The sequence below is a fragment of the Culex pipiens genome, chromosome 1 (assembly GCF_016801865.2).
Source record: "Culex pipiens pallens isolate TS chromosome 1, TS_CPP_V2, whole genome shotgun sequence".
Classification (NCBI taxonomy): Eukaryota; Metazoa; Arthropoda; class Insecta; order Diptera; family Culicidae; genus Culex; species Culex pipiens.
Genome location: NC_068937.1, coordinates 12,510,752 through 12,526,388, shown reverse-complemented (window position 1 = coordinate 12,526,388; position 15,637 = coordinate 12,510,752). Strand labels below are relative to the sequence as shown.

Genomic DNA, 15,637 nt, shown 5'->3' with positions numbered 1-15,637 from the left:
TAGCGAAAGTTTCCTCGCAGCACTTGCTCACTTCAACAGGCGCTGCACCAGTATGTTGGTGGTGTTGTTGGCCACCCTTTGTTCTTTATTTGCCTTCGCTCCTCGCTCGGTTTTCTTCAGCCTTCGATTGGAACGGGTCGTCGAAATTGAAACGTCAAAAGACTTGGCGCGTTTGTTTTTTTGATGGTGCTTGCTAATTATTTACATTTTTCGGGATTATTTTTCAAGTGAGTGACTAACTAATGTGCAAAAGAACATGTTGCCGGTAGTTGGAAGCAATTTTATATCTTAAGCGCTTTGAAATCGTTAGCGCAAGTGAAAAGATATTGATGGCGACTTTCGTTAAGCAGTTCACCTCTGATCTTGCGTGTGGATGTGTGTGCCACCAAAATGATGAGAAATGGTCTCGCAAAATAGAAATTATGATCAAAATTGCATTAAATTTGATCTTTTTGGCCAGTAAATGGCATAAATTTGCATTTACCATTATAAGTTTCCATACAGATCTGAGAGATGTTCATAAAAAATGCAAAAAAATCTATGTAAATGTTCAAAAATCTGTATCTTGAACAAAAATAACTGATCCATTTAATGGTTTTTTCGCAAGGATTTTAAGAGAGGTGGGCAAAATCGCTCTTTTTTAGGAGCCGCTCATTTTCGCTCGCTCTTGAAAATGAGCCGCTCTTTTGAACGGGTCTTTTGCTCTTTTTCAAAATTTTGTCTATTTTAAAGAATTGTGGGATTTTTTATGTTTTTTTTATTAGACTTTCATACATTATTTAAAAAAAAAACACGAAAAGATTCGCTTGAGATCCATAGGTCTAAACGTTCGAGTAATTGGATGGGGAGAGCATCCAAACTTGAATCTAGGATTTTGAAGAAAATGTCTATAAATTTTACGAATGCTAAAATTAAACAAATTTGGGTATTTTATTTTGAGAAAGTGTTCTGCGAACTTTTTTCTACATTCTGATTTAATTTAAAAAAAAATCTGTAAATGCCAAAGTTTTATCGGGCAAGAGGAGTTAGGATATGGCTATTAGGTAGTTATTCGGCAAATTTTTGTCTCATATTTGTACTACAATTTGTTGGAAATATAATTAATAATACTTGTAACATAAAATCTTCTATCTTGGCTCTTTTTTCGTGAGCCATGGTGGGTTCGCTCTTTTTAGTTAACCGGCTCTTTGAGCGGCTCGCTCTTTTTTGCCCACCTCTAACTTTACCGATAACATCAAAACATATCATATAGATAACGACAAAACATATCATATTAAATTTTCAATCCTTCACTAAGAATATATTTTTTAAGAGTGCAGTAAGTTTCAAAGTAATTGTTCGCAAAATATCGTATCTTTTTGAAGGTAATCAAATTTTCATAATTTGCAATATGGATATAAAACAAAGCGGAATTTTGTGTGCATTTTTACTGTATTAGTTTTTTTTTTGAAAATACTAAAATTGTTCACAAAAGATCGCATTTTTTCGAAAATACACAAATTTTCTAAATTCAAAGTAGGTATCAAGCAAAGCGAAATTTTGAATGCATGTTCACATTATTAGTTGTTTTTTAAATACTTTTTTATCACAAAATACCGTATTTCTCGAAAATGCTCAAATTTTCAAAATTTGCAATATAGGTATCAAACGAAGCAAAATTTTGTATGCACTTTCACATAATTTGGGTTTTTTTTGGTAAAAACTCAAATTTTCACAAATTACCTTATTTTTTTAAAAGCACTCAAATTTGCATAATTTGCAACATTGGTATCAAACGAAGCAAAGTTTTGTATGCTTTTTCACTTTATTAGAGTTTTTTTTAAGAAAATAGCAAATTTTTTACAATATACCGTATTTTTTCTAAAATACACTCCAGACTCGATTATCCGAAGGCCTCGCAAAAATTTCACTTCGGATAACCGAATCACAATTTTTTTTCATTGTCGAGCTTAAGTATGGCCCCTAAACTGCGCTAAAATGATTTAAAATTGTTAAATCCAACATGGCAGCCAAGATGTCGGTGATCAAATATTGAAAAAAAAAATCCATTTCAATTTAATATGCTATCAACTATTCAAAACTAACTAAAATGGGATCGCAGAACTCGAATTTGATGATCGAAGTAAGAAAATCAAATAATACGAAAAAGTTTGGCTTTGGATAATCAAGTACTCAAATTTTCATAATTTGCAATATAGGCATCAAAAGAAGTAAAATTTTGTATGCATTTTCACTTTATTAGAGTTTTTTTTTTGTAAAAACCTAAATTTTCCCAAAATACGGTATTTTTTTCTAGAATACTCAAATTTTAAAATTTTGCAATATGGGTATCAAATGAAGCGATTCTATTTTTAATTATTTAAAAAAAAGTATTTTTTTATGGCCATGGTTGACAACACCATACATTTTATTTCGAAAAGATCCCAAATTTTTGCGACAAGTTTCCTGTTAAGATAGCCTCTTAAAGAAAAGCGATTATTATTATTAAGGGGTTACATACATATAAATCAGCAAAAATGTCGGAGGTTGGTTTGAGCACAAACTCAAACTTTTTTAAAATCTGTTTTCAGGACAATAAAAAATACATTTTCGTTTTCGTTTTCGTTTTACGGAGCAAGGTGGGGGACGCGGCCTCAAGTCAGTCCAAGTCCGGTTTCTTGTGGAAAAAAGGGTAGTGGCCGAACTAGTATTGCATACCAAATGAACACCACCGGAAGATATAGGGGATCGGGAGGGGGGAGGTGAAAGAAAATTAGTGTTGATGTGAGTAGTAAGAACTTGGATGATTTGAGCAGTTACGGTAATCTAAGTTTAACACTGAATAAAGAAAATCTGAAATTATGATTTACAGCAAAAAGGCCCGGAATAAATTAAATTATTAGTTAATTAAATAAGAAAATGTAACTAATCGGAGATCTATACAAAAGAAACCTATGATGTATTCCAAATTTAAAGGAAATAAAAAATACTAGAGAAAAAAAGATGAAAACTAACTGCCGACCTGTCACGTCCGTCAATAGTCTTGTCGTACATTACAACTAGAAACAGATCTGCCAATGAAATGTTACACTTCGTTCAAATCAACTAATCATTTAAGTCCAATTATTCATCTACGGAAAACTATCTAACTTTAATCAACAACCTAAACTAAACTGTCTGAAAGTAAATTTAATCTCAAATCCCCGAATGTTTTATTATAACGCCAAATAAGGTAAAGGATCTTGTTTTTAAACCAGTCTTGCCGCTTCCAAAAACCAATAAACATAAATGAACAGTTCATAAGTTGAACACTAGTAATTAAGACGACTATTTCATGCCATTCATTTCATTAGGGCATAAGGCTTTGCAAACAAGAGTGCATCTCTATTATACCTTATGTAAACTGTCATTTGAGTGAAGGAGACACACTCTTGTTCACAAAACCCATGCGCCCTTTTGAAATGTTAGGCTCCATTTGATCGTCAAGGCTCCAGTAGACCCTCGATTCGCAACAATGGTCGATACAACCATAATCCGAAAACCGTTAGTTCAACAGATTAACGAATTTTGTCCGATATCATTACATTATTGATTGACCGAGACTCTATGGAAATTTTGACATATCAAAATGCTACGTAATAATATTTTTTTTAAATAAATTTCAAAATCTATTCTATCCTACAATGCCTAGAAGAGGCCTCTGTTTCTGTTGTGAGTAAGCGCTGGTTTCAGAGTTCATTTTTCAATTTAAAAGGGGTGGGAGACGACTAATTTGCTTCATGAACTCCTACTCGGCCTTGGGACCACCTCTTAAGACACTGATGGCTCCTAGCTAGGAATTAAACCTAGACACAGCGTCGAGGCCCGCTTCGCATGGCAAAAATGTTGGCTGGGGGGAAGTGATATTATCACGAAATTTTATTTTAAAGCCAACATTGCTAACGGCGTCGAGGTCCTTACTCATGCCCAAGGACAATAAAAAATACATTTTTAACTATTAACAAAATAAATTTGAAGACATTTGGTTGTATCATTGCCGAGATACAGCTATAAGAAGTAAGCATTTTCAAAAAACGGGTGCCTCGATATCTTAACACTGCCTTGACCAAATCGGCTCAAAATTTTGGTGAAGCCTCATTACATCGGTCCCGTGTGCATGACGAAGGCTGATTTTCAAAAAGTATATTTTAAAAAAAGATAAAAATACTTTTAAGTTTTTCATATAAAATATCGCCCGTTTTTATTCTTGTATTTTTTGAAAGTGCAAAGTTTCCCATCTCGAGATATCGTGGCGCCCGTAAATCAACTTGGTGTTCAGAGAAAAACACTCCCAAAGTTTGACAGTTCGCTTTGCGCATGGCAAAATTTGGAGCTTAAATTGTCTGTAACATGAGTGCTTGAAAATCATCTTTTAAGTGGATTAGATAATTATTTTTAATTTGAAATTTAGAGATTTTCTACATGTATGTAACTCCTTAAAAATAGTGTTCCTGAACGTAACTCAAATATCGTCAAATTTCTAAATGCCGATATCTCTCAACTTTAGAACCAATTTCCAATTCTACGAAGTGACTTAGTGTAACAATCAGCGAAAACAAACAACTGCAAAAATGATGTATAAATTGTTATTTAAATAAAAGTTAAGTTATCTCAATTGGAGTCCAAAAAACACCCAACACTTCAAGTACTGATTGACCAATCTGCCACCCTGTCCCCGTTTTCCAGGACACCGGCCCAAAACCCGTGTCGTCCTCTGTCCGCGGTCCTGTGTTGGCACTAGCTGTAACGCTTCATCGACTGCATATTTGACCCTTTTCATACATATTTGAAAAGAAGCTCCGCAATTGCAATCATCGCAATGTGCTTTCTTCTTGTCCCCTTTCGGTCGAGTTGTTGTCCAACAGTTGTTACCTGTGGACGACGGATTTTCGATTCTTTTTTACGTTTCGTTATTACTATTATTTTTGTCAGAATACCATTAGAAGCAGGTACGAACGGGGATATAAAAGGGGGTAACTTTTAAGGTTCCTTCTGCTGTATCAAGTGCTTTTCGTAGGACAGACAAAGAGTGTAGGTACTTTTGGTACGTGTCAGATCCTTTGTCTGGGACTGGCTAAAAGGGGATGGCGCCATCCCCTTTGATTGCGTCGTCGTCGGGGAAAAGGATTCGAAATGTAATCTGCCCGTGGGATTTACCTGCGAAAATGCAATACGTAATAAAAATCAGCTGTTGAACCTGTTCCCACACCGTAAACGAAGCTTAGAAGCTGGGAGAACTCACCATTCAAGGACCAGATGTGCGCCGGCAGCGAGGTGGCCGCGTACACCCGTCCGAGGGCGAGCGAGGCCGCACTGGCCGCGGCCGCTGCCGCCGCATCCTCCGCGGAACTGCTGTCGGTTTCCGGACTGGCGGAGGATAGCTCGTACGGCGCTCCTGTAAAGAAATAACAATAATTTAAAAAAAAATAGAAGTACCATAATTTACTTTATATACATCATTATAGTTATGCTACTGTCACAAATTTGCGTGATAACAATGAATTTATGAGTATTGTTTCCTGCAGCTTTAATTTTGTTTTAATATTCAAATACAACCAAAAAGCAGAAAAAAATAATTGAATGGTTTATTGAAACATTAGGGTGACCACTCAAATCCCATTTTCAAATTCCCGATTTTTTCCCGACTTTTCCAGAACCTCAAATAATAGACATTTCTTACCGGAAGAATGATTTCGAATAAAAAAAAACTCTTCATAAAAAAGTTAATAAAATAAAAAGGTAAAAAAAACTAAAAAAAAATCAAGCTACTGACAGTAATAGTAAAAAAACTTAATAATAAGCTCCTAAAAATTTCACTTCAAAAATGGAAACATTATTTTAAATAATGCATAAATACAGGGTTGTTACGGGAGAGTCGAAAAAAAATTAGCGCCGACCTAAAATCCGAAACCGCACAAAATCCACGCCATAAAAAAAATATCGCGACCAACATTTAAAATTTTATTTTTTAATAAAGAAAAACTAATTCAGAAAGTATTTGATTAAAAAAACTCGTTTTATGTTTGAAAAAAAAAAAAATCTTCAAGAGACGGTCAAGGCAAGGGTCATGAAAAAAAAATCTTTAAAATAAAAAATACAATATTTAAAAACCTAAAAATTTAACTTCAAAAATATAACCTCAAAATTAAATCAAAATCTAAAATTATAATATGATAAAATTTTTAATTTCGAAAGTCTAAATATTCAAAATCTAAGAATTTTTATACAGTTTGTAATCCAAAATCCTCGCTAAAATTTCACTCCGAAAGAAATTTAATTTCCAATATTTAAAATAATGTCTTCCCATAATTTGAAAACCTCTTACATAAAACAGGACTTAAAAATTGTGGAATTCAAGAATTTAAGAATTTAAGAACTAAGAATATAAAAATAAAAACGTTTAAGAATTTACTAATTTAATAATTTAAGAATTTACTAATTTAATAATTTAATAATTTAAGAATTTAAGAATTTAAGAATTTAAGAATTTAAGAATTTAAGAATTTAAGAATTTAAGAATTTAAGAATTTAAGAATTTAAGAATTTAAGAATTTAAGAATTTAAGAATTTAAGAATTTAAGAATTTTAGAATTTAAGAATTTAAGAATTTAAGAATTTAAGAATTTAAGAATTTAAGAATTTTAGAATTTAAGAATTTAAGAATTTAAGAATTTAAGAATTTAAGAATTTAAGAATTTAAGAATTTAAGAATTTTAGAATTTTAGAATTTTAGAAGTTTAGAATTTTAGAATTTTAGAATTTCAGAATTTTAGAATTTTAGAATTTTAGAATTTTAGAATTTTAGAATATTAGAATATTAGAATTTTAGAATTTAAGAATTTTGGAATTTTAGAATTTTAGAATTTTAGAATTTTAGAATTTTAGAATTTTAGAATTTTAGACTTTTAGAATTTTAGAAGTTTAGAATTTTAGAATTTTAGAATTTTAGAATTTTTGGAATTTTAGAATTTTAGAATATTAAAATTTTAGAATTTTAGAATTATAGAAGTTTAGAATTTGTATTTTGAATTTCAGATTGCCAAAATTTTGAATTTCGAAATTCAGATTTTTAAATTACGATTTTAGAAATTTCGAAAAAAAATTAATATGTATTTTAATTTTTTTTTGTTATTATAAAAACTATAAAAACATTTTTTTTTCGATTTTTTGAATTTCCAAAGCTTTGAATTTGGAATGTTCTGATCTTTTTATTTTTACCAAGAATGTTCAAATATAGAAAAAAATATTTTTACCGATGAAATTCCATTCCAAAATTCGAAAGTGGAGGCCAGCTTCTGTAACGTTCAATCAAGCTCATATTTAGCGCCCACCTGAACAAGCCCCAATAATAGTTTTTGTTACACATTCTAATGTCTATATCTTCGGGAAATGTTTGTAATATTTGATTTACAAAATTAAAAATTGAATAAATCCAGTATGAAATTAAAAATAAATAAGGTTAAAAATCATTACTCAAAACTCAAAAGAAATCCGCGCCTGAGCAAAATTAGCCAGCAAATCCGCGCCAGATCCGCGCTATCCGCACGAAACGCGCCATTCGCGCGATCCGCGCCGTCCGTAACAACCCTGTAATTAATCTTTGAAAAACAACCGAAAGCTTAACAATAATTATAACTATAAAGCTATTTTTTAAAATTCAACAGAAAGTTTTTTGAAGCTTTTGGTACGTTTGTTTGAAAGCTAGTTCCGCACTGAGTGCCTCACTCAGAGCTGTCAAAGTGATTTTTTTTGAAGAACCTCACTCTAGTTCCGCACGTGTTTCGCCGCCATCTTGGAAATGAAACTCTAGTGCCGCACTCGATATTTTTTTCAGTTTCATGCGAGTTCCACGCACACTGACACATGACGTTCGATTGAACTAAAACTGGCACCGACGAGTGTGGCACTCAGTGCCGCACCGACTGTTCAAACGAACGTACCATTTGTTTCAACTGGTAATGACAAAAAAAACAACAAAATTTTATTTCTAATGTTTTTATCAGGGGGTAGCGAAGAAGCCGCCATCTTGGAAGTTCAGATAACAAACACTGAGAATTAGTATTATACATATTGCTACCGTAACACGAAGTGTGTTATTCTGGTTGAACTCAAAAGTCCCATGCAAATGTGTAAAAACAAACTGAAAACTGTGTAATGTAAATTTTCAGTGTACGGGCGCACTGTTTGAGCATGAGCATGAGCATGAGCATGGTTGACTGCCAATGAGCTGCTACTCCGTTATTGACAGATCAGCTGAAGTTAAACAATGAATCAAAAATGATCAGTGGGAGCCAACCATCCGTTCACTGTTTAACCCCTGAAGACCCCGACTTTATTAGTCAATACCGGCGCCCTCCCAAGAAGCCTGCAGTTCAACGAAAGGGAGGAATGTTAGTCCGATAGTTGAAGTTGCAGACTCATCAAGCACACAGTTTTTCGCTATATACTTGTTGATACCGCTTGAGACCGTTGAATCCACAGCATCTCCTTCAAGCATCACGTGATAAATTTTTTTTTGGGTTAGTAGGATAAGGTATTGGCTTTTCGATGCCTCCCGAGCTACGACGCTATGGGAAGGACTTTCATAACAGACCCGTCGGCGAGCCTTCCGAGCAACGATGCTATGGGAAAGTCTTTCTGGTTAACACACAAAATCACACAGTTATTTTGCTCCACTATTAACTCGACGATCCAAATTGTCAGTGCGTCTTTCGTTCATTATATAGAATTGGCTTTTTCACCGCAAAACAAAATTAAACCTTATTCAAAAAATTTAAAAACAATCCACCCGACGCCGTGCCTTCCGATCAACGATGATATAGGAAGGGCTTTGAAAATCACAAAAGAAATCACTTTTCACTCCGCATATTTTTTACGACCACGAGTGTACGGGCGCACTGTTTGAAAGGAAAAAAAGGTAAACAGAAAAATCACTTTTTTCGATATGAATTTTTCAGCCAATATTGGGATGGAATCTCCAATAATGTGATAGAATTTGCCATCAGCAACACAATTCAAGTGTTATTTTTGCAGGAATTTATTGCGAAATTACGAAAAATTGTAAAATCAAAAACCCAAACATTGATTTGTTATGGGTTTGTTATGGGTATTTGACAGCTAGTGCTTTTTTTGTGGGCTCTCATTTGACAACCGTTCTGCTGTCAGTTTGCTTTGGTCTGAACAGGGTTGCCACTATGAGAAAGTTTTGACCAATTTTGGCAAGGTTTTTAATTTTTAGATCAACATGTAAACACGAAAACTATTAATGAAAATAAATCTTTTTTTTTTTAATTGTTGATGCAGTCTAGACTTGATTATCCGAAGGGCTTGGCAAAATTTCACTTCGAATAATCGAAACTTCGGATAATCGGGTCTGTAACCGTATATTCCTAGGGAAATATCAATTTTTGGTATAAATTGGGCACATTAAAGCGACCAAAAGTGACGTCCACTTAACGAGGGGACCACCAATGCATAATATTTTCCTGATGAAATACAACAATAAAAGTTAGTCCAATTTATTTACAACGCTTACTTTTATAATTCTTAAATTGTGACTTGAAATTAAATTTAAGTTTGAAAAAAGTATTTTATTTATTTATTGAACATGATTTTTGCATCCATTTACCCCTCGGTCATTTCGGTTTGTTTTGGTTTTTGACGTTTGTCTGCTGTTAACTGGGCTACGGCCCAGTTATCGAACAACTACTGTATAAATACCAAATTTTCGTATTCGTGAACGCTTCAAAATTGAGCTTTTAACGGAGCACAGATATTTTAGTATCTTCGATTTGCAACAGCCTTAAAGCACAAAACAAATCAAAAATAGATTTATATTAAACAAAAAATAAGCTTTTTTTTGATTTAGAGGTTTTGACTGAAAGTTGAAATTTCTAAACTTGTCTGTGGCATAAGCACGATGATCCTCACCTGCACCGGCGGACACCACGTCCGAGCTGCTGCTGGTGGAGAAGGTTCTGGCCCTAGGACTCGACTGTCCACCATTTGCTGTGCTGGCCTTTATTCCCATCTCTTTTCATACAAAGGGGAAGGCTCTTCCGGTCTCCTTCTTAGGTCGTCGTTCCGACACTCCTGGGGATAATCCTTGACGGTTCTGGGTTCTGATTCCCACTTCCGGGAGCCAGACTACAAAGAGCCCCCCGCCGCTCGCACCCTCCCCCCTTTTCAGATCTCTTGCTCGCGGATAAGATTCTCTCTCACTGACGACGGCGAGAAGCAGAAATCAACTCAAATTAACGCAAACAACAAACAGAGAAATAAAAAAGCAAAAAAAAAGCAACGACCACCGTTTTAATCCGCGAAATCACACACAGACACTCTCCCTACATAGTAGATTTCGTGGGGACTCCGCACTCTTGGCCCGCAGGGCCTGCTCCAGGCGATTGCTTGCTTCCTTCTTCCGGATTTCGTTTCTTCGCCGATGTCGGTTCCCGCGGGAGGGATGGTCCCTCGGATTTTGACGAACCACAGACTGTGTGTGTTCTGTGCTCACTCACACACACACACTCAAACACAAAGATTTGTGGACCACCCGCCGCCCTGGCCGGAGAGGGGGCTTTGGCGAGGAGGCTCAAGTCGGCGACGGACGGAATATTGCTTCTCGCTTCGCTCTGCTCGTCGTTCCCTTTCTTGCGGGGAGGGGACCTGCTGCTGACGACTGACTGACTGTTGTTATTATTATTCTGGCCGCGCACACTTACACGCAGCACCGAGCACACATACACACACACGCAAAGTGGGACGATTTTTTCGCTATTTTTTTATTCTATTTTTTTCCTTCTTTCTGCTGACGATCAGTTTCACTGTGCCAAAAGAGTGGGGAAAGAAAACGACACGACGAAGGCTTCGTAAATAGATCTCTTGTCGGTGGTCAGCACGGAACCGATCCCACGGCAGATTATCTAACCTTCCTCTTCCCGTGGAAGGAAACGATTGATAAACAAGACTCTCCCTCTATCGCTTTATCGGGTCAACTCCTGTGGTCTGGGTTTTTCCACCCCACACTCTCGAGACTTTGACTTTTTCCTCTATTCTACGGCAATCTTCCTGCTCCGACAATCTTCCTTTTATTCCTCTTGCCACCAGGGTAATCCGTTCTCAGCTGCTTCCGGTGGTCATATCCGCTTGGACCAGCCGCTCCGTGTGCCTCCCAACAGGTTCAGTAATCCAGGCAGGGCCAGCTCACCACCATGTTCTTCGTCCCTCGCGCAATTCCGAGAGGACACAAAACAAAGGAGGCCCTGTGCGAACTGTTCCGGCCAAAAATCCTTAATCCCCTCCCGGAAAAAACCCGTTACCCGCGCGCGACACCACTACAATCCGGTCCACGTTCCGACGGCGACGGTCGTCACGGCTTTCTGCGCTGAAGGTGGAAAAATTCTCATCGCAAGGAATCACCTTTTTTTTGCTGGACTTTTTTTTTTCTCCTTCAAAATCGCGAAAAAAAACGCACTTTATGGCCTATCTACAATCACTTAGCTTAGAAAATTTCACTTAGCTTAGGAATTTGAATCAATGGAAATGAATCTGAGTTTCTACAATGGAAAAATAATCAAATTAGAAACTGACGTTTGGTTTGGAAAATTTCAAAATCTACGGTAAGTTGACGTTTCCATATCAAAGGTAAACAAACAACTGCATAGCAACGTATATCAGCCCAGCAAGTTTTCTAAGTTGATTGTGGATGACGAACGTAAGCTGCAGACTTTCCTAAGTAACTACTTTACTTAGATGTTCTAAGCTAAGTGATTGTAGATAGGCCATTACTCCGTTCCGACCCGAATCTGACTGAAGTGGCGAACTGACAGTTCGCTGAGCGCTGCTGATGTGTGGGGGGTAGAGTGAGGGAGATGGAACGAAGTTGCGGTTTAGGTGCTGTCTCTGTCGCGCTCAGAGTGACAGGTGATAGAAAGAAGGGCACAGCGCTGTTTATGCACGCACAACTTGAAGAACTCTTTAACACAAATCGAATCTACACTTCACAAGTATCTTTTTCAAGTTCACCCGTCGTCATTCTTTAAGGTCGTCTCCTGGGGTGCAAATCAAATTTGCAAATTTGTAACAAGGCTAAAACAGCTGTCCCTTTTCGCCCCATACGCCCCGATTCACCCCAGATAACTGGACAACCTAACCGAAAATTATGATATTCTAAGTTCCAACTTTCCATACGATTTTCCAGTTCAACCCATATAACCATTTTAATGGTTGTAGTACCTGAACTCGGGCGGACCGACCCATTGATGCCCTCGGGCCTCTCTACAGCAAATCGATTCGAACCGCTTGTGGCTAGGCTTGTGGTCTCCTGCCTTCTACACCTGCTATTAACCAAATATGGTCTGCAAGCTACTATGCAAGCCATTGAATGGGAGAGGAGTTTTTTTTTTTCATAAATTTGCTCCTTTCGTTGTCCCGTCACGCAAAAAAAAATGGCTGGCAAAAACTCAAATTTCAACTCAAATTTCAAAAAATAAAAAAAGCTAAAAAATTAAGTTGAAGGCCACGGTTTCAACATTTGAATGAAAAAAGTGTTTTAAAATGCATCATACACCTGTCCAGTTGTTTTGCAATAATTTATTTCCAAAATTTCTAAATACTAACGAAAATTTTAATTTTGCGAGAAAAAAAAGTTTTGCGGTGCTGTAATAGGGTATTTTAACTATTAGTGGACCCCCTAGTAGAGTCGAAGCACATTTTTCATAAATTTTCAATATTTTAAGCACTTTTTCATAACCCTTTGTACAAAACAATGAAAACTGAAGTCTTTTGAACAATTTTGACTATTTGTTTCATCAGTTTATTTATTTTTGAGCAGAAAAATAGCCACTTGAAAAAAAAAATGTTTTTGCCTGTTATGGACCCCCTTTTCCTATAGTGGACCCGGGTCCATAATCCGATTGTGGACCCGGGACCACTATAGGCAAACTGTTATTTTTATACCAAATTTAACCGATATTTAATGTTATGATGCATGGTGAAGGTCTAATGATAGATATAATGAACAAAAGATGGATTTTGCTCACTTTTCACTTTTTTTTGTTAACAAATTTGGCTTTAAACAACAACAAAACCTAACAGACCGATTTCCGAAAAAGATCAGAGAAAACGTTTCAAAAACCACGGTAAGCATAAAAATAATTAAAAAACGTAATTTTGATGCACATTTTTTCATATTATGTACATAAATGGTTGACCGAAACTAAACAATATATTATAGATAGCTTTGTTTACAGTTGCTGATAAAACCACGCATGTTTATTTAAAAAAATGTTTTGTTCTTGATTTTTTATTATAAAATATCATTTTAAACTGCAATTTTGATGCTTCAGTTAAGTAAAATTGACTATAGTTTTCATCAATTATATTTTTTTACGGCTTCAGCATTTTTGGTGCTTTTAACATGAAACAACTATATTTATACTCATAATTGAAAAAAATATGCGTTGAGGTTGATAACAACAAGCCGGTGAACAAGCATTTATTGTATGTTTAGGAGAAACTTTTGCTTAAATACACAGTTTTCTTAATTTTTGAAGGTTTAATTAACAGGGGTCCACTTTTGGAAAAGTTTGGATTTTCGTTGTCCTATATTGGACCCCCCTAATTTTTGCTCGAAAATGAGCAGTTCTTCGCTTTATTTTAGTAAAGTTCCTTAAACTTTCATTAATTCGACTTGCTGAAGTTAAATAATCAGTCAAAAAATGATTGGATAGTTAATTCAATCATAAAATATAAATGCAGTCTTGTTGTGAAAATGCTAGTGGCCATGGCTGATTTCAGATGTCAAACTAAAACTCTTATTTTGGTGAAAAGGACAATTCAATATCAGTCAACATTGATTTAAATGATGCTGAACATGCCAAATAAAAGATTTGTAGACAACAACACGCTTGAAATTGTGATTTTATTGAATTTTTCATCAAAAACCCTTCAGAGGGTCCACTATAGGAAAGGGGTCCACTAATGGATAACGCATTGTAATTTCATGAAAGTTCAAAATATTTTTAAACGAATCCAAACATGTTAAATATGATTATCAATGCAGAAAAAGGCATTTAAGATTGTTCTCAGTTGATTAGACTTCTATTTCCATTGAAATTTTGATATTTTTTTGAAAAAATATAATTTTTGCACCCTGATTTTTCGGACCAATTTTGAAACGAGGGGGGGACTTAAACTTTAAAATTTATATTTGCAACGGCCTAAAAAAATTCAAAGAAAATTTAAAAAATTAAAGAAATCTAGAAAGAAATAAAAAAAAACAAAATACTAAAGAACATAAAAAAATATAAAAAATAAAAAAAAATAAAAAAATTTAACAAAAAAATCAAAATAAAAAAAAAACTTTAAAAAAATTAAAAAATATAAAAAAAATAAAAAATAAAAAAAAAATAGAAATTAAAAAAAAAAATTTAAGAATTAAAAAAAAATTAAAATAAAAAAATCAAAAAAATTGAAAAATATAAAAAAATTGGAAAAAAATTAAAAGATTGAAAAAATTGAAAAAAAAGAAATTGACAAAATAACTATTTAAACTTAAAAAATAAACAAAAATCAATTAAGCTACCTAATTAAACACATTTTTGTATTTTTGAATTTTAAAATTTTAAATTTTTTGAATTTTTAAATTTTTGAAAAAATTAAGCTATTTTAACGCATTTTTTAATTTTATTTTTGAACTTTGATATTTTTTTGAATTTTTTTTTGAATTTTTTACTTTTTGAATTTTCGAATTTTTGAATTTTTGAATCATACACAAGAGCAGACATACAAAAATCTCCGAAACACGCATTCAAAACTTTGCCCCCCGGCTTGCCGGTACTTGTCGGGTATCAGAAAATGAGTACCCGACACATATTTTTCTTCTACAGATGAACTTGAGATCAAATTTGATACCTGCTTTGCTAATAATCTAATCTAATCAGACCCTAAGCGCAGCCAATCTTTCGAAGGGATCCTGGAGAGTGCCTTAGATGAGATGACGCCTAGCACTCTTCCTGTCATTAATCAACATTTGTAGAGCGTCATTGCATTAGAATGCATTGAAACATCACGAGCGTTAAAGTGGCCAGGCCTACTGCGTAAAGCCGTATCGCAGAGATGACTCGTAATTGGGTTGAGTTTGAGCACGGAGTGTTCGAACAACAACACAATTCTGAATCGACAGGGGAGGAAGAAGTGTGGGGACACACCACCATACGCTCCGAGATTTTTTGATGTATTCGTTGGGAGCACCATGCTAAGAAGGTTTGGTACTCCAGGACCCTCTGGGATGGGACACTGTATTTCCACGAATGCCCTGGACACTATTTGCCGTGGTTATAGCGCCACAACTCGCTCTTGCTACGCGCGGTGGGAGACTCGGGGGCAAACTCGAGAGCAAATTTGCTGGGTATCAAATCGAGTAGCAAATGGTTGAACTTTCGACATTTTTGAAAAATGAAATAAACTTTTAGCATTTCTAGGCATACAACACATAATTATTGATTTTGAAGGTAAACGAGAGCAAAAAATGATTAAACCCCGCGGTGGGCTTGTTTTGGTGGCAAATTTGCTACCCTAGCGGTGGGTCCGATTGATCCTCACGGGCGGGACAGAAAAA

General features: G+C 35.1%; 1 protein-coding gene and 1 long non-coding RNA gene across 2 annotated transcripts in view; both read right to left on the bottom strand.

Annotated features, from left to right (window-relative positions):
* Positions 1 to 11,518, bottom strand: part of LOC120430683 (E3 ubiquitin-protein ligase ZNRF1-like) — a 53,363-nt gene extending 41,845 nt beyond the window's left edge. Inside the window, exons 1-2 of the mRNA XM_039595784.2 lie at positions 9,949 to 11,518; positions 5,261 to 5,413 (exon numbers count right to left, since the gene is read on the bottom strand). Coding sequence (XP_039451718.1) covers positions 5,261 to 5,413; positions 9,949 to 10,048 — 253 coding nt within the window. The 5' untranslated portion in view covers positions 10,049 to 11,518. The remainder of the gene's footprint in view (positions 1 to 5,260; positions 5,414 to 9,948) is intronic.
* On the bottom strand, positions 3,583 to 5,254 carry LOC128092406 (uncharacterized). The gene is made up of 2 exons (XR_008211736.1): positions 4,956 to 5,254; positions 3,583 to 4,890 (listed from the first exon to the last, which is right to left on the bottom strand). It is a non-coding gene; the product is annotated as an uncharacterized LOC128092406 (long non-coding RNA).
* Positions 11,519 to 15,637: the final 4,119 nt, after the last annotated feature.